We start from the raw sequence: 19,873 nt of genomic DNA on the forward strand, positions 1-19,873 counted from the left end.
TTTCCCATGCCAATAAACCCTGAAATTGAAATGAAATGAAATGAATTGAGAGAGAGAGAGAGAGAGAGAGAGAGAGAGAGAGAGAGAGAGAGAGAGAGAGAGAGAGAGAGAGAGAGAGAGAGAGAGAGAGAGAGAGAGAGAGATGTAGGGCCTGTGGCCAGGCGTTTCCAGAGAGTAATTTTCCACTCCCGTGGTTTGATACAGCCTGTCTTCTCATGTGGGCTTCACTTCTAACAAGCTCCCTCCACAACCAAGACCACCAGCTATTATCATAGTAGAATATGGACTAGACTGGATCTTTACAATCCAGGACCAAGCACTCGCACGCACACGCACACACACACACACACACACGCACGCACACACAGTGCTTTACAATACAGACACTACAAGCACTCCTACTAGAGAAAAGTTGGTCAAATACATCAACATAAATCTGATGCTGTACTTCAAACTTCTACACACAGACTGACACACACACACACACACACCTCTCCAACACCGCCACACACACACACACACCTCTCCAACACCGCCACACACACACACACACACACCTCTCCAACACCGCCACACACACACACACACCTCTCCAACACCGCCACACACACACACACACACACCTCTCCAACACCGCCACACACACACACACACACACCTCTCCAACACCGCCACACACACACACACACACACACCTCTCCAACACCGCCACACACACACACACACCTCTCCAACGCCGCCACGTCATACTGTATATCTCTCTTACCTTTTTCTCCCCGTCTTTCCCATTTCCACGTCTCTTCCCATTCTGCTTGGGCTCTCCGAGTCCTTTCTCTCCAGCCCCGGCCCCAGGCCCGAACAGCTTCTTAGCCCACTCATCCTTCTGCGTGGTCAGCCTGGGAGGCTGGGGGGGCAGGGGCAGGTCCCCGGCTGGCAGTGGAGCCCTGTAGCGGTCGGCAGGTATCTTGTTCATGGGTGGAGGGAGGGTGCTGCAGTTAGCTGACGACCAGCCGTCTGTTGACTCAGCGTAGGACTCCTGATCGCTACACAGCCCTGGTCCAACGCCTTGTCCCCGTGTCTGTCCTGCCTGGCCTGGTTGTCTCCAGTCTCTCAGGACATGGACCGGTAACCAGCGTTGAGACTGATGGTGCTGCTGGGTCTGGGCCAGGCTCTGCTCTCCTCCTCCTCCTCCAGATCCTCCCCCTCTATCTCCCCTCTTCCCTGGCGGGTAGTGGTGGAGTGAGGGGTGGGAGGAGTGGGCCCCCCGAGGGGGGATGGCAGGGGGGAGAGGGTGGGGGAGGTCGGCGAGGTAGCCGTTGTTGTGGTGCGGGGGAGGTGGAGGGGGGAGAGGGGGGCCAGGGTTGACACCGGGAGGGACTTGGTTCCAGCCCTGGGCCGAGGGAGGAGGAGGGCTGTCCCAGTGGCGTGGACCAGGGTTATGGTTGTGGTTATGGCCTCCCAGGTCGACCAATAAGACACGGTTACTCTTCTCTTCTGGCAGGAAGTTACCGATGCCGCTGTCGCTGTTGCTGCTGGTGCTGTGGTTCTGTTAATAACAACAACAATAATAACAATAACAACAATAATAACAATAATATAATAACAACAATAATAACAATAACAATAATAATAATATAATAACAACAATAATAATAATAATAATAATAATAATAATATAATAACAATAATAATAACAACAATAATCATCATCATCATTGAAAAGTGATGTATAAATCATATTCAGACCTGGATTTCTGACAAATATTTCAAATATTTTCTCTGTGCCTGGTTGAGCTCGGCTGGCTTAATAAACCAATAGAAAAGGCCCAGTCGGCGCTCCAGACTCCAGAACACAGTGTTAGTATTTTGGACATTCAAGTTGTGTCAAAGCTCTGCTAAACTAAACAAGACAGGAAAGAAAACAGCATCCATTTGGACTGAAGGTCAAATAACAACAGACGGTAAAACAACAGTCCTGACAACCTACCTGCTGTGGGTCGTTGTCCGGATCGACGAACGCCCGCGCCCGGACCCCCTCAATATTCTCCCCCATGTCCCGGTAGAGGACAGACACAAACTGCAGTAGAGGCTGGGAGGTCAGGGGGAACTCCAGACACCCCCCTGTGTCATGATCTGGGGTACACTCAAACCCAAACCTCCTGGCCACACCCAAATGGACCTGGAGGAGGAGGAGGAGGAGAAGGAGAAGGAGACGAAGAAGGAGGAGAAGGAGAAGGAGAAGGAGAAGAAGGAGGAGGAGGAGGAGGAGAAGGAGAAGGAGAAGGAGAAGTAGGAGGAGGAGGAGGAGAAGGAGAAGAAGAAGAAGAAGGAGGAGAAGGAGGAGAAGGAGAAGGAGAAGAAGGAGGAGGAGGAGGAGAAGAAGAAGGAGAAGAAGGAGGAGAAGAAGAAGAAGGAGAAGGAGAAGAAGGAGGAGAAGAAGAAGGAGGAGGAGAAGAAGGAGAAGGAGAAGAAGGAGGAGAAGAAGAAGGAGGAGGAGAAGAAGGAGGAGGAGAAGGAGAAATGTAAAAAACCTCCTAAATCCCATTTAGCCCCCCCCCCCCCTTTTTGTTGTTCAAGAATTTAAACCAGTAAGTCCTCTTTATGTACTGGTAACATTCCAGGGCCAGTAAGTCCTCTTTATGTACTGATAACATTCCAGGGCCAGTAAGTCCTCTTTATGTACTGATAACATTCCAGGGCCAGTAAGTCCTCTTTATGTACTGATAACATTCCAGGGCCAGTAAGTCCTCTTTATGTACTGATAACATTCCAGGGCCAGTAAGTCCTCTTTATGTACTGGTAACATTCCAGGGCCAGTAAGTCCTCTTTATGTACTGGTAACATTCCAGGGCCAGTAAGTCCTCTTTATGTACTGATAACATTCCAGGGCCAGTAAGTCCTCTTTATGTACTGGTAACATTCCAGGGCCGGTAAGTCCTCTTTATGTACTGGTAACATTCCAGGGCCGGTAAGTCCTCTTTATGTACTGGTAACACTCCAGGGCCAGTAAGTCCTCTTTATGTACTGGTAACATTCCAGGGCCGGTAAGTCCTCTTTATGTACTGGTAACATTCCAGGGCCGGTAAGTCCTCTTTATGTACTGGTAACATTCCAGGGCCAGTAAGTCCTCTTTATGTACTGATAACATTCCAGGGCCAGTAAGTCCTCTTTATGTACTGGTAACATTCCAGGGCCGGTAAGTCCTCTTTATGTACTGGTAACACTCCAGGGCCGGTAAGTCCTCTTTATGTACTGGTAACACTCCAGGGCCAGTAAGTCCTCTTTATGTACTGGTAACATTCCAGGGCCGGTAAGTCCTCTTTATGTACTGGTAACATTCCAGGGCCGGTAAGTCCTCTTTATGTACTGGTAACATTCCAGGGCCAGTAAGTCCTCTTTATGTACTGGTAACATTCCAGGGCCGGTAAGTCCTCTTTATGTACTGGTAACATTCCAGGGCCAGTAAGTCCTCTTTATGTACTGGTAACATTCCAGGGCCAGTAAGTCATCTTTATGTACTGGTAACATTCCAGGGCCAGTAAGCCCTCTTTATGTACTGGTAACATTCCAGGGCCAGTAAGTCCTCTTTATGTACTGGTAACATTCCAGGGCCAGTAAGTCCTCTTTATGTACTGGTAACATTCCAGGGCCAGTAAGCCCTCTTTATGTACTGGTAACATTCCAGGGCCAGTAAGTCCTCTTTATGTACTGATAACATTCCAGGGCCAGTAAGTCCTATTTATGTACTGATAACATTCCAGGGCCAGTAAGCCCTCTTTATGTACTGGTAACATTCCAGGGCCAGTAAGTCCTCTTTATGTACTGGTAACATTCCAGGGCCAGTAAGTCCTCTTTATGTACTGGTAACATTCCAGGGCCAGTAAGTCCTCTTTATGTACTGATAACATTCCAGGGCCAGTAAGTCCTATTTATGTACTGATAACATTCCAGGGCCAGTAAGCCCTCTTTATGTACTGGTAACATTCCAGGGCCAGTAAGTCCTCTTTATGTACTGGTAACATTCCAGGGCCAGTAAGTCCTCTTTATGTACTGGTAACATTCCAGGGCCAGTAAGTCCTATTTATGTACTGATAACATTCCAGGGCCAGTAAGCCCTCTTTATGTACTGGTAACATTCCAGGGCCAGTAAGTCCTCTTTATGTACTGGTAACATTCCAGGGCCAGTAAGTCCTCTTTATGTACTGGTAACATTCCAGGGCCAGTAAGCCCTCTTTATGTACTGGTAACATTCCAGGGCCAGTAAGTCCTCTTTATGTACTGGTAACATTCCAGGGCCAGTAAGTCCTCTTTATGTACTGGTAACATTCCAGGGCCAGTAAGCCCTCTTTATGTACTGGTAACATTCCAGGGCCAGTAAGTCCTCTTTATGTACTGATAACATTCCAGGGCCAGTAAGTCCTATTTATGTACTGATAACATTCCAGGGCCAGTAAGCCCTCTTTATGTACTGGTAACATTCCAGGGCCAGTAAGTCCTCTTTATGTACTGGTAACATTCCAGGGCCAGTAAGTCCTCTTTATGTACTGGTAACATTCCAGGGCCAGTAAGTCCTCTTTATGTACTGATAACATTCCAGGGCCAGTAAGTCCTATTTATGTACTGATAACATTCCAGGGCCAGTAAGCCCTCTTTATGTACTGGTAACATTCCAGGGCCAGTAAGTCCTCTTTATGTACTGGTAACATTCCAGGGCCAGTAAGTCCTCTTTATGTACTGGTAACATTCCAGGGCCAGTAAGTCCTATTTATGTACTGATAACATTCCAGGGCCAGTAAGCCCTCTTTATGTACTGGTAACATTCCAGGGCCAGTAAGTCCTCTTTATGTACTGGTAACATTCCAGGGCCAGTAAGTCCTCTTTATGTACTGGTAACATTCCAGGGCCAGTAAGCCCTCTTTATGTACTGGTAACATTCCAGGGCCAGTAAGTCCTCTTTATGTACTGGTAACATTCCAGGGCCAGTAAGCCCTCTTTATGTACTGGTAACATTCCAGGGCCAGTAAGTCCTCTTTATGTACTGCTAACATTCCAGGGCCAGTAAGTCCTCTTTATGTACTGGTAACATTCCAGGGCCAGTAAGTCCTCTTTATGTACTGGTAACATTCCAGGGCCAGTAAGTCCTCTTTATGTACTGGTAACATTCCAGGGCCAGTAAGCCCTCTTTATGTACTGGTAACATTCCAGGGCCAGTAAGTCCTCTTTATGTACTGATAACATTCCAGGGCCAGTAAGTCCTCTTTATGTACTGGTAACATTCCAGGGCCAGTAAGTCCTCTTTATGTACTGGTAACATTCCAGGGCCAGTAAGTCCTCTTTATGTACTGGTAACATTCCAGGGCCGGTTTCCCCCTAGCGATGGAACTTAGGCTCACCAGTGTTTTAACCATGCATCTTTCATACAACGGACAAAGACGTAACACGCGTTTCCCAAAACACCACGCAGAGAGAACAGTCGCTAAGTGCATCGTTGGGAGCATGATACTAACACGATCGAAAGAAAGGCAGCACTTCCCTCAGATCATCTTTCTCAATTCAAATCTTACCTTTAACATTAGAACTATTTCACAATACTGACAACGGATCAGCTCCTAGAGAGATATTACCGCTTACGGCTGCAAATATTCAGGCGTCTTATTCATATTTTTTTTGGACCCCTTTTTCCTCCCCAATTTCGTGTTATCCAATTGGTAAAATGTATGCACTCACTAACTGGAAGTCGTTCTGGATAAGAGCGTCTGCTAAATGACTAAAATGTAAATGTAGTTACAGTCTTGTCTCATCGCTGCAACTCCCGTACGGACTCGGGAGAGGTGAAGGTCGAGAGCCAGGCGTCCTCCGAAACAGGACCCTGCCAAGGCGTCACTGCTTCTTCACACACCGCTCGCTTAACCCGGAAGCCAGCCGCACCAATGTGTCGGAGGAAACACCGTACAACTGGCGACCGAAGTCAGCTTGCAGGCGCCCGACCCGCCACAAGGAGTCGCTAGAGCGCGATGGGACAAGGACATCCCGGCCGGCCAAACCCTCCCCTAACCCGGTACGACGCTGGGCCAATTGTGCGCCGCCTCATGGGTCTCCCTTGTCGCGGCCGGCTGCAACACAGCCTGGGATCGAACCCGGGTCTGTAGTGACGCCTCAAGCACTGGGCTGCAGCGCCTCAGACCGCTGCGCCACTCGGGAGGCCCTGGGTATCTTAGTCTAATGCTTACCCAATAAAAATGCACTAAATCACCGATTTGGCACTTCATTGCGTACATGTTAGGCTACAGATCATCCAATATATTGAGACAAATGACAGACAGTAGCCTACAAGTAGCAAAATAGAACTCAACTGATTGAACATCAAATGTATTTCAATGTGACTGAAATAGGCCTATAGCCTAATGTATTAATATTTTTAATGCAGTCATCTCGGTTTTTCATTTGAAGCATATTTTTTATACGTCGCTTGTTTGGTGTCAATTGCAAAGACATTGGCGACTTTGTATTTTTTTGTCAACTTTTGTTCTGAAGTTATCGGCGGTCACAGAGAGACGGATAAACCATGTGATTTTATGTTTAGTGGAGATTTTCTGTGTATAAAGTAACGTGGGAGGGCAAAAAAGCATCTTAACTACGCACTTAGCTGTTCCACGAGTGGTCTGAGGCAGGCGTTAGATTACGAGTGTTTTCAAGTGCAACGTTGGGTTTGGGAAACAGCTCGGAGATTTAACGATGCTCCTACGAAGGTTCTAACGATGAAATTAGCCTTAAGATGCTTTTGGGAAACCGGGCCCAGGACTCTAGGACCCCCACAAATATTCAAAATAACTTCTAAAGTTTCGTAAATTGTATGTTTGTAAATGTTAAAATATGGCAGTTTAATATGGATGTTATTATTAGCTTGAGAGCTTTGAAAAGGTTTGTGGTTATTTTTTCTTTGACCTTTTGTCCAACCCTACCTGGTGATGACAGAGTTCGGGGTCGACTATGAACACGTGACAGGAAGTCCTCAGCCCGCCCTCTTCCTCCCGGTTACCATTGCCATAGTGACCGTCGTCGTCATGGGAGGCCTGCATGGTGACCAGTCCGAAGAAGCGTCGGTCGTCGGGGCAACAGGCGCTGAAGGCTAGCTTCTCGGCAGGGTAGGTAGCAAGGACCTGTCTCCTGTCACTGCACAGCCGCACACAATCGTGCATCACCTGGGAAGAACAACATATAGAGTTACAATCCCTTCTATTTTAGAAACACACAGTCCTCTATTCCAAGAAGAAGCCTTTATGGTCCTTCTTTCCAGAGGAAACAGAGATTGTTTGTTTTTGTAACAACGACCCCGAGACCCACCCACAGGTTAGAGCACAGGGTCAAAGTACCATTTAGAGATATGGCATCTAAACATTTCAATCAACCAACCACCCAACCAACCAACCAACCACCCAACCAATCAAACAACCAACCAACCAACCAACCATTCAATCAACCAACCAACCATTCAATCAACCAACCAACCATTCAATCAACCAACCAACCATTCAATCAACCAACCATTCAATCAACCAACCAACCAACCAACCCACCAATCAACCAGCCATTAAATCAATAAACCAACCAACCATTCAATCAATAAACCAATCTACCAATCAACTAACCAACCATTCAATCAATAAACCAACCCACCAATCAATAAACCAACCAACCAACCATTCAATCAATAAACCAACCTACCAATCAACTAACCAACTAACGTTTCAATCAATAAACCAACCCACCAATCAACTAACCAACTAACCATTCAATCAATAAACCAACCCACCAACCAACCATTCAATAAACCAACCAACCTACCAACTAACCAACCAACCCAAACGTTCAACCAATCCAAAGCAACCCGTACCTTCATGAGGACCAGGGAGTGTATCTTCTGTTCTGCCCTGAGTCGTCTCATGCTTCCTCTGATGGCCTGCAGACTGTCACTCTCCAGACTAGCCCCTGTAGAGGCCAGCTCTATGGAGCCCAGGTACCCTACCATCATACCCACGTTCAGGATACCCTCGCTGGGATCCAGGCAGAAGTCCTCCCCTTCCACCTCCACCTGGAAAGAGGGAGGCAGCAAAAACATTACTCCAACATTCACTGCTGTAAAACCTAGCTGATAATGTAGTTGTGTGGGTATCAAATCTAGCTGATAATGTAGTTGTGTGTGTATCAAACCTAGCTGATAATGTAGTTGTGTGGGTATCAAACCTAGCTGATAATGTAGTTGTGTGGGTATCAAACCTAGCTGATAATGTAGTTGTGTGGGTATCAAACCTAGCTGATAATGTAGTTGTGTGGGTATCAAACCTAGCTGATAATGTAGTTGTGTGGGTATCAAACCTAGCTGATAATGTAGTTGTGTGGGTATCAAACCTAGCTGATAATGTTGCTGTGTGGGTATCAAACCTAGCTAATAATGTAGTTGTGTGGGTATCAAACCTAGCTGATAATGTAGTTGTGTGGGTATCAAACCTAGCTGATAATGTAGTTGTGTGGGTATCAAACCTAGCTGATAATGTAGTTGTGTGGGTATCAAACCTAGCTGATAATGTAGTTGTGTGGGTATCAAACCTAGCTGATAATGTAGTTGTGTGGGTATTAAACCTAGCTGATAATGTAGTTGTGTGGGTATCAAACCTAGCTGATAATGTAGTTGTGTGGGTATCAAACCTAGCTGATAATGTAGTTGTGTGGGTATCAAACCTAGCTGATAATGTAGCTGTGTGGGTATCAAACCTAGCTGATAATGTAGCTGTGTGGGTATCAAACCTAGCTGATAATGTAGTTGTGTGGGTATCAAACCTAGCTGATAATGTAGTTGTGTGGGTATCAAACAGGGCTGATAATGTAGTTGTGTGGGTATTAAACCTAGCTGATAATGTAGTTGTGTGGGTATCAAAGGAAATGGGGATACCTAGTCAGTTGTAAAACTGAATGCATTCAACTGAAATGTGTCTTCCGCATTTGAATCAGGAGGGGTAGTAGGACTCTGGTCAAAAGTGAATAGTGCCATTTGGGACACATCCTCAGTATTCACCTGGACCTCTGCCTCCTGCAGATGGAACCCGTCTAGGAACACGGAGTCATCGGTCATTAGAACCCTGGCCATCTCCTCCTCAGAGAGCAGGTTGGGGTTGCTGCGGGACCGGCCCCGGCCGTTATGGTACGGGGGGAACTCTGGTTCTGACAGGGGCCTCGCAGGCTTGGCCGACGCAGAGGAGGAAGAGGAGGCACGGGGAGGAGGCGGAGGAGGAGGAGCGATGACCCTGTCTTTAGGATTAGGTTTAGGGTCAAGTTTAGGGTTAGGTTTAGTTTATTTGAAAAATTTCTGCAGCATTGAAGGTCCCCAAGAACACAGTGGCCTCCATCATTCTTAAATGGAAGAAGTTTGAATTCACCCAGACTCTTTCCACTCTTTTACAGTGTATTCAGAAAGTATTCAGACCCCTTGACTTTTTCCTTATTTTTGTTACGTTACGGCCTTATTCTAAAACGGATTCAATTAAAAAGAAATCCTCTCAATCTACACACAATACCCCAGAATGACGAAGCGAAAACTGTTTTTTAGAAATTTTGGCAGATGTATTAAAGATAAAAACATACATAAGTATTCAGACCCTTTGCTATGAGACTCGAAATTGAGCTCAGGTGCATCCTGTTTCCATTGATCATCCTTGAGATGTTTCTACAACTAGATTGGAGTCCACCTATGGTAAATTCAATTGATTGGACATGATTTGGAAAGGCAAACACCTGTCTATATAAGGTCCCACAGTTGACAGTGCATGTCAGAGCAAAAACGAAGCCATGAGGTCGAAGGAAATGTCCGTAGAGCTCCGAGACAGGATTGTGTCGAGGCACAGATCTGGGGAAGGGTACCAAAACATTTCTGCAGCATTGAAGGTCCCCAAGAACACAGTGGCCTCCATCATTCTTAAATGGAAGAAGTTTGGAATCACCCAGACTCTTCCTAGAGCTGGCCGCCCGGTCCAAACTGAGCAATCGGGGGAGAAGGGCCTTTGTCAGGGAGGTGACCAAGAACCCGATGGTCACTCTGAGTTCCAGAGTTCATCTGTGGATATGGGAGAACCTTCCAGAAGGACAACCATCTCTGCAGCACTCCACCAATCAGGCCTTTATGGTAGAGTGGCCAGACGGAAGCCACTCCTCAGTAAAAGGCACATGACAGCCCGCTTTGAATTTGCCAAAACGCACCTAAAGGACTCTCAGACCACGATAAACAAGATTCTCTGGTCTGATGAAACCAAGATTGAACTCTTTGGCCTGAATGCCAAGCGTCACATCTGGAAGAAACCTGGCACCATCCCTACGATGAAGCATGGTGGTGGCAGCATCATGCTGTGGGTATGTTTTTCAGTGGCAGGGACTGTGAGACTAGTCAGGATCGAGGGAAAGATGAACGGAGCAAAGTACAGAGAGATACTTGATGAAAACCTACTCCAGAGCACTCAGGACCTCAGACTGGGGACAATGACCCTATGCTTTGTCATTATGGGGTATTGTGTGCAGATTGATGAGGGGGAACGAACTATTTAATAATTTTTTGAATAAGGCTGTAACGTAACAAAATGTGGAAAAAGTCAAGGGGTCTGAATACTTTCCGAATGCACTGTACATAAAGGGCCAGTTTACCAGACACAGATTAAGCCGAGTTAGTCCTGGACTAAAAAGCATCTCCGTTAAAATGTGTCTGGGAAACCAGCCCAAAATGTGATGTCAAACAGTATATTAAAAAACATTATATATTAAAACAGGCAGATTGATACCTTTCTCTGAGCTGCTGGAGGAGTGTGAAGAGTTATCAAAGATCATGTTGAATATTCCTCCAGACTGCATCTCCGCCACCACCCTCTCTGCCCTGTTAATACCCAGGGTCTTGGAGTCCAGCTTGGGCTTGAACCAACCACCACCCCCTCCTCCTCCACCACCACTGGCGCTGTTACCGCGAGAACCCGGCTTCACGTTGTTGTTGTTGCCGCCTCTGCTGCTATTGTTATGGAAACCACACAACTCCTCGTCGCTGGAGCATGAGTCCGCGGCAGCTGCCGCTCCTCCGGCTGGACTTCCTGAATTGTTTCCGTGGCGACGGTTGCGGTTGGTACCACCGTGTCCGTGACGACGGCCTCCCCGGTCTCCCTCGGCGACGACCAGGTGCAGAACCCCCGTGCATCGGCCAATCAGCTTGACGACGTCCTCATGCGACGCCTTGGAGACGTTTATGTCGTTCACGGACAGGATGTGGTCACCGGAGCGGAGACCCACGTAGTCCGCCGGACTTCCTTTTAGAATGCAGCTGAGGACACAGGGGCCCTGGCCAGAGAGGGTGAACCCATACCCTGCCCTCCCCCTGGCCACCTCCACCCCCCGGATACGATCCCCGCTGCCCCCATGTCCTCCATGACGTCTCTTGGACGAGGTGTCCGTCTGTCTGAACATTGTTTTGACTCGTTGTTCTGTTATTGTACGTTATTTATCCAACCCTTACGTTACCAGATAAGCTGACTGATGTTATTTATCTAACCCTTATGTTACCAGATAAACTGACTGATGTTATTTATCTAACCCTTATGTTGTTACCAGATAAGCTGACTGATGTTATTTATCTAACCCTTATGTTACCAGATAAGATGACTGATGTTATTTATCTAACCCTTATGTTACCAGATAAGCTGACTGATGTTATTTATCTAACCCTTATGTTACCAGATAAGCTGACTGATGTTATTTATCTAACCCTTATGTTACCAGATAAGCTGACTGATGTTATTTATCCAACCCTTATGTTACCAGATAAACTGACTGATGTTATTTATCTAACCCTTATGCTACCAGGTAAGTTGACTGATGTTATTTATCTAACCCTTATGTTACCAGATAAGCTGACTGATGTTATTTATCCAACCCTTATGTTACCAGATAAGCTGACTGATGTTATTTATCCAACCCTTATGTTACCAGATAAACTGACTGATGTTATTTATCTAACCCTTATGCTACCAGGTAAGTTGACTGATGTTATTTATCTAACCCTTATGCTACCAGATAAGCTGACTGATGTTATTTATCTAACCCTTATGTTGTTACCAGATAAACTGACTGATGTTATTTATCTAACCCTTATGTTACCAGATAAGCTGACTGATGTTATTTATCTAACCCTTACGTTACCAGATAAGCTGACTGATGTTATTTATCCAACCCTTATGTTACCAGATAAGCTGACTGATGATATTTATCCAACCCTTATGTTACCAGATAAGCTGACTGATGTTATTTATCTAACCCTTATGTTGTTACCAGATAAGCTGACTGATGTTATTTATCTAACCCTTATGTTACCAGATAAGCTGACTGATGTTATTTATCTAACCCTTATGCTACCAGGTAAGCTGACTGAGAACATATAGTAATTTAGGCCTAGAACAACAACCAGGAAGAGGAGAGGGGTTGAATATACTGATGTGAGTTTTGTCGACTCCATTCCATTCAATGAGCTTTATTGGCATGGTAAGGCATGGTGAAGAGAATTGCTGTTTCTTTTGATGAGGCTTAATCTCTCTCCTCTCCTCCCTTCTTCCCCCTCTATCTCCTTCCTCTGTCTCCCTCTCCCTCTAATGCTTTTCCTCCCTGTCTCGTTCTAGTGTCGAGGGCTTTCAAAACAATGTGTCAGGAGGGTGAGAGCTTGGCGTCAGCCCCTCCACTCCAACGCCAGCCCTGCCATGCTGGTGCCACTCTCTGATGATGATGTGACTTGTCACAGGTCAGGCAGGGGGTCACCTACAGAGAGACAGGAGGGACAAACAGCACCAAGGACTCATTGTGAGTATATCTGATGGTAGCCAATACAACACACAGAGGGCAGGAGCCAATATAACAACAATCAAGCCACATGCCTGAAAGGAACACATGTGAGTCAGCACAGTACCATTGGGGTTGGTAGCAGTGTTTCCCACACCTCTCCTTGAGTACCCCAAGCTGTTCCACACTTATTTGATGTGTTCCAGATCCTCAAAAAGTTATACAGCTGCACCATCGAGAGCATCCTGACTGGTTGCATCACTACCTGGTATGGCAACTGCTCGGCCTCCGACCGCAAGGCACTACAGAGGTTAGTGCATACGGCCCAGTACATCACTGGGGCCAAGCTTCCTGCCATCCAGGACCTCTATACCAGGCGGTGTCAGAGGAAGGCCCTAAAAATTATCAAAGACTCCAACCACCCTAGTCATAGACTGTTCTCTCTGCTACTGCACGGCAAGCGGTACCGGAGTGCCAAGTCTAGGTCCAAAAGACTTCTCAACAGCTTCTACCCCCAAGCCATAAGACTCCTGAACAGCTAATCATGGCTACCCGGACTATTTGCATTAACCCCCCCCCCCCCCCACCCCTTTTTTACGATGCTGCTACTCGCTGTTTATTATCTATGCATAGTCACTTTACTCCTACCTACATGTACATATTACCTCAATTACCTGGACTAACCTGTACCCCCCACATTGACTCGGTACCAGTACCCCCTGTATATAGCCTCATTATTACCTGGACTAACCTGTACCCCCCACATTGACTCGGTACCAGTACCCCCTGTATATAGCCTCATTATTACCTGGACTAACCTGTACCCCCCACATTGACTCGGTACCAGTACCCCCTGTATATAGCCTCATTATTACCTGGACTAACCTGTACCCCCCACATTGACTCGGTACCAGTACCCCCTGTTTATAGCCTCATTATTTGTTTATTTATTGTTGCTCTTTAATTTTTTTTAAACTTTAGTTTATTTAGTAAATAATTTTCTTAACTCTTGTTTGTCTTAAAACTGCATTGTTGGTAAAGGGCTTGTAAGTAAGCATTTCACTGTAAGGTCTACGGCTGTTGTATTCGGGGCATGTGACAAATAAAATGTGATTTGATTTCCAGTTGATTTTACCAATGAAGGGCTTGGTGCTTAGTTGACTAGTAGAATAGCACTGGAATACATCAAATAAGTTGAACGGTTGGGGGGAACTCAAGGAGAGGTTTGGGAAGCACTGTCTTACAAGGTCCCCCAAGTGTACACTCCTTCAAGAAGTCATATAAAGGAAAGAACTATGAGATAAATAAACACCAAATACATTTTAAACGCAATGCCATGTAGAATGCCAAGGAAGGATTACTGCATTCTACAACACCCCCTTGGTGAATGAATGCACCTCCACCACTGACACAAAACCACACCTGCCCGTGGGTGGGGTTAGAAGACGCATTGCATTGTTCAATGGGAAGGATGATTTCAAAACCGAGGGCGGTAACTCGCGACTCACCTTTCCACAGGTGTTGAAGACAGGAGGGCATACAGTTGCGTGGCAACAAGATAGCCTCCTCTCCTCTCTCCACACCCTCTAGCTAACAAGCAATGTTTGCTAACTGCTGACAAACCTACAAGTGAGCTAAACTCAGCCAAAGAGAGAACTAGCTAAGCTTAGCAGCTTGTTTGCAAGAGAGGACGAGAACAGAGAGCTAATTTAGTTAGCTGGCTACAGTAGCTAGCTAGGTACCTATAGCAAGCGTAGCTAACAAGCTAAGATTCTAACGAAAAATGACAACAAGTTGTTCATTGTATCACTAGCACTGCGCTGTCGTCATTTGGGCTTCAGTCTTTGTGTTTATAAGGAATATAAAGATAGTTTACAAACTTTGTAATTATTGTCCGTAAATTGCTGGTCGAAAATCCATACACCTTGAAAGTGCATCCACCCGTGCTTAACTACTGTCCCGCCTCCGTTTTCCAGATTCTTGTAATGTCAACGAGTAACCATGGTAACGATAGTGTACACATAACTTTTCTGTCCTGTCATTGGTTTACATGGCTGTCAATCATACTCAGAACTGTTCGCCGAATGTACCAACAAAAAAAAACTAGCTAGAATGATTAAAGTTTGATTGAGAATCGGCTAGCAACAAAAGTACAGTATGCTACAGGTGGCCGAATTCAAATCCAATGTTTAACAAGAAAATGGCATCCAACCAAAGTTATATCTTTCACACACAATTACAGTAAAGACTACACAAGACCGTGGCACTCTCCGGAATGTGTTTGCAGACGATACAGAGGAAGAAAGCTATACATTGTTTCCCAAGGAGATTAGAACAGCTGGCTAAAGTGTAACGGTATCGCTGCAGTTGTCATGGTTAGCTACCGGTTCAGCCTAGTTTATTCGCTAGCCAGATGGCTAATTTTGCTAATCTATGTTGCTTACTGTTTAAATATAGTAATATATCATGCTTATAGCTAATTAACTAACTAAATATAATACCTATAACGTTAACTTACTTTAACGTTTTGTTTTTCTCTGTTCAATTTACTCAATCCACCACCTGGCCAATGCATTTGTTAGCCATTACATTGCAAAACGTATATCCATATGGAGAACTTCACCGTGGCTATATAACTAGCTAGCTATCCAGTTTTAAAAAAGTGTTTAAAATTGCTTACAGTTCATAAATGCGTACCCGATTATGTTCAGTCTGATCCCATGGTTAGGTTAGCAGTAAGCACCGTAAACAAACGAAAGACTACTAACTACCAGCTGCTGAAGAAAGACTAAAAGGAGGTGTGTGTGTGTGTTTGGGGAGGAGGGGAGGGGGGTTACTGGTCTGGAGTATTGGGAGAAACTGGTGGTTACTGATGGAGATACTATAACCTGACAGTAATACATGATATCACAACTGGTGGTTACTGATGGAGATACTATAACCTGACAGTAATACATGATATCACAACTGGTGGTTACTGATGGAGATACTATAACCTGACAGTAATACATGATATCACAACTGGTGGTTACTGATGGAGATACTATAACCTGACAGTAATACATGATATCACAACTGGTGGTTACTGATGGAGGTAATATAACCTGACAGTAATACATGATATCACAACTGGTGGTTACTGATGGAGATACTATAACCTGACAGTAATACATGATATCACAACTGGTGGTTACTGATGGAGATACTATAACCTGACAGTAATACATGATATCACAACTGGTGGTTACTGATGGAGATACTATAACCTGACAGTAATACATGATATCACAACTGGTGGTTACTGATGGAGATACTATAACCTGACAGTAATACATGATATCACAACTGGTGGTTACTGATGGAGGTAATATAACCTGACAGTAATACATGATATCACAACTGGTGGTTACTGATGGAGGTAATATAACCTGACAGTAATACATGATATCACAACTGGTGGTTACTGATGGAGATACTATAACCTGACAGTAATACATGATATCACAACTGGTGGTTACTGATGGAGATACTATAACCTGACAGTAATACATGATATCACAACTGGTGGTTACTGATGGAGGTAATATAACCTGACAGTAATACATGATATCACAACTGGTGGTTACTGATGGAGGTAATATAACCTGACAGTAATACATGATATCACAACTGGTGGTTACTGATGGAGGTAATATAACCTGACAGTAATACATGATATCACAACTGGTGGTTACTGATGGAGATACTATAACCTGACAGTAATACATGATATCACAACTGGTGGTTACTGATGGAGATACTATAACCTGACAGTAATACATGATATCACAACTGGTGGTTACTGATGGAGATACTATAACCTGACAGTAATACATGATATCACAACTGGTGGTTACTGATGGAGATAATATAACCTGACAGTAATACATGATATCACAACTGGTGGTTACTGATGATGTAGCTGATATAACAGTAACACAGATATCACACCTTGTGTTCTAACATATATATTGTGTTATATAATTTTTAATCTATGTAAACTACCCCCCTTTTTCTGAGATAAAAACATCCCCATAAATGTCCATTCGTCATCATGCATTACATCTTATAATTCCGTAGACAGTCTGTGTCGATCTCCCATAAATAGCTGCCTGATAGCCACTCTGGGAATAGCCTACTGTACCACAGCCGCATCCAGCCGCACAGACAGACAGCACAGAGGTCAGAGGTCATGGGAAGCATCTTGTCTGAGGATTTGAATTATCTCCGGCCGGCTGAAAGAACAGTATGGTGAAGTTCCATATGGGCATCGTGCATGTCTAACCAACTCCTCAGAGAGAGGGGGAGAGGAGGGGGGAGGGGAGGGGAGGGGGGGGGGGGGGGGGGAGGGGAGGGGAGGGGGGGGGGGGAGGGGAGGGGGGAGACAGAGAGAGAGAGAGAGAGAGAGAGAGAGAGAGAGAGAGAGAGGGAGAGAGAGAGAGGGAGAGAGAGAGAGAGAGAGGGAGAGAGAGAGAGAGAGAGAGAGAGAGGGAGAGAGAGAGAGAGAGAGAGAGAGGAGGAGAGAGAGAGAGAGAGAGAGACAGAGAGAGAGGGGAGGGGGAGACAGAGGTGGAGACAGAGAGAGAGAGAGAGAGAGAGAGGGGGAGAGAGAGAGGGAGAGAGAGAGAGAGAGAGAGAGAGGGAGAGAGAGAGAGAGAGACAGAGAGAGAGGGGAGGGGGAGACAGAGGTGGAGACAGAGAGGAGAGAGAGAGAGAGAGAGAGGGGGGGAGAGAGAGACAGAGAGGAGAGAGAGGGTAATATCCTCTCTATATGTTGTACATAATCTCTATCTGTAACATCCTCTCTAGTCTCTGTAACATCCTCTCTAGTCTATCTGTGTAACATCCTCTCTAGTCTATCTCTGTAACATCCTCTCTAGTCTATCTCTGTAACATCCTTGAGAATGTTATTATATTGAGAAAATAATACATCCTCTGATGGCTGATGCATAGTCAATCACAACAAGCATAGAAATAGAAGGAATAGAATAGTTATGTGATTACATGCATTACCCCTAAATGTGCTGTCTATGTCCAGTATGTTAGTAGGTCCAGATTGGGGACCCCCATCCCTCCTGTGGTGGGCTGTAGGAGCACTATATAGGGAATAGGGGGTCATTTGGGACGCAGGCTATGTGAGCCATATGGCTAGTGGTTAATCTGTGATTAATACTCTTTAACAACTATTAAAAATGCCCCCAAGTGTGTAGACTACACAGGACTGAGATGACATCACAGCAACCTTGGTTGACCGTCTGTGACGGCAGCCGTGTCTGGTCATGTCTAAATTGTGTCTTTAATTCCCGTTTCCCCCAAACTGCACCCTATTCCCTATGTAGTGCACTACTTTTGACCAGGATCCATACGGCTGCAATACATAGGGAATAGGGTGCAGTTTAGGATGCAAGCTTAAATCAGAGACAAGAAACAGATATACACTACAGTAGACTACTGTACATTATCAAATATTGCAGGTCGGCAAATCCTTAAAATCTCTTGTTAATCTGTTGTTTTCTTCCCGCCCAACTCAGCGTGAGAGAGGATTAAACACGCCCCCTTAAACATTGGACTAAACACCGTGAGAGAGGATTAAACACGCCCCCTTAAACATTGGACTAAACACCGTGAGAGAGGATTAAACACGCCCCTCTAAACATTGGACTAAAACACCCCCACAACCACCTTATCCTACCTAATATCTTAGCTTGAGGTTAACAGCATGACATGAAGCTAATGTTTGTATTATCTAAACAGTAGTGGAATAAATATATTTTGAAAGAGAAGACATTCATTTACAAAGGAAACGCACAACATGCAATTTCCTTTTTACATTTTTTAAAATACTTTATTCATTTCTACATCACATTATCTCCAGTAATTTCATCCAGTTAAAAATATAGCCTTTAAATGATATTTGAAATGAACAGTGTATCTCCTTGCAGACAGAGTGAAAGAGAAGTGTGACAGAAACAGAATGCAACTGGTTGTATAGCAGGAGAGGCTTCAGAATGGAGTGAAGTCATTCTAATTCTCTCCGTAGAATGACAGTTCTGATTCTATCATTGCCTCCTGATGATCAATGAAAGCCTCCGGGGAAGAATCTCACATCACATCTGCTTCTGTTCGGACCATGTAGGACAAGGCTGGCCAACTTCGCTCCCGGAGAGGTACAGGGGTGCAGGCTTTTGTTCCAGCCCAGCAGCACTAACACACCTGCTTTTAGTTTATCACAGAATCATCAAGACCTTCATTAGCTGAATGATGTGTGTTCGTGCTAGGCAGGAATAAAAAACCTGCACACACACTGTAGCCCTTCTTGACCAGGGTTAGTGACAACTGAAGACACCCCAAGACACTGAACTTTCAGTTTAGCTTTTAACCTAAAAATTGATTTTAAAAGTCTCTCAACGAGAGCTGTGCTAAACATATCAGTCGACCTCTAACCCCCGTCGTCCGCTCAACACATAAAGAATTCTGGGTAATCTTATTACACTATCAAGGTGCCAGTTTTATGCTTTTTAATTAAGAAATAATTAAAAGGACAAAGAAAACAGAATACGTGTTATCTGGGTCCATATCTTAACTAGAGACAGACTGAATAAGTGTTATCTGGGTCCATATCTTAACAACTAGAGACAGACTGAATAAGTGTTATCTGGGTCCATATCTTAACAACTAGAGACAGACTGAATAAGTGTTATCTGGGTCCATATCTTAACAACTAGAGACAGATTGATGTCAACGTTTTTACTGTAGAACAATCTAAACCAAGTCAATAAGGGTTTTCAGACCTCTCTCTCTCTCTCTCACACACACACACACACACACACACACACAGCGTCTGAAGAAGGCACAGTGATGCCCAAATGTTGGTGTTTTACAGAAATTACTGTGGGTTTATATATATATATATATATATATATATATATATATATATATATATATATATATATATATATATATATATGTGTGTGTGTGC

The 19,873-nt window shown here is 44.8% G+C and overlaps 1 protein-coding gene across 1 annotated transcript; it reads right to left on the bottom strand.

Moving 5' to 3' along the window:
* Window positions 1-386: 386 nt before the first annotated feature.
* LOC311114326 (regulator of G-protein signaling 12-like) lies at window positions 387-15,610 on the bottom strand (the record flags this gene model as incomplete). Its single annotated transcript, XM_084189589.1, has 8 exons — window positions 15,553-15,610; window positions 10,824-12,834; window positions 9,074-9,306; window positions 7,895-8,092; window positions 6,963-7,202; window positions 1,988-2,179; window positions 767-1,546; window positions 387-398 (listed from the first exon to the last, which is right to left on the bottom strand). The coding sequence occupies exons 2-8, from the start codon at window positions 11,491-11,493 to the stop codon at window positions 387-389; spliced, it is 2,325 nt and encodes a 774-aa protein (XP_084045715.1). The 5' UTR covers window positions 11,494-12,834; window positions 15,553-15,610.
* Between the last annotated feature and the right edge of the window lie 4,263 nt (window positions 15,611-19,873).

The sequence above is a fragment of the Coregonus lavaretus genome (genome assembly GCF_964263955.1).
Source record: "Coregonus lavaretus genome assembly, contig: HAP1_SCAFFOLD_3349, whole genome shotgun sequence".
NCBI lineage: Eukaryota > Metazoa > Chordata > Actinopteri > Salmoniformes > Salmonidae > Coregonus > Coregonus lavaretus.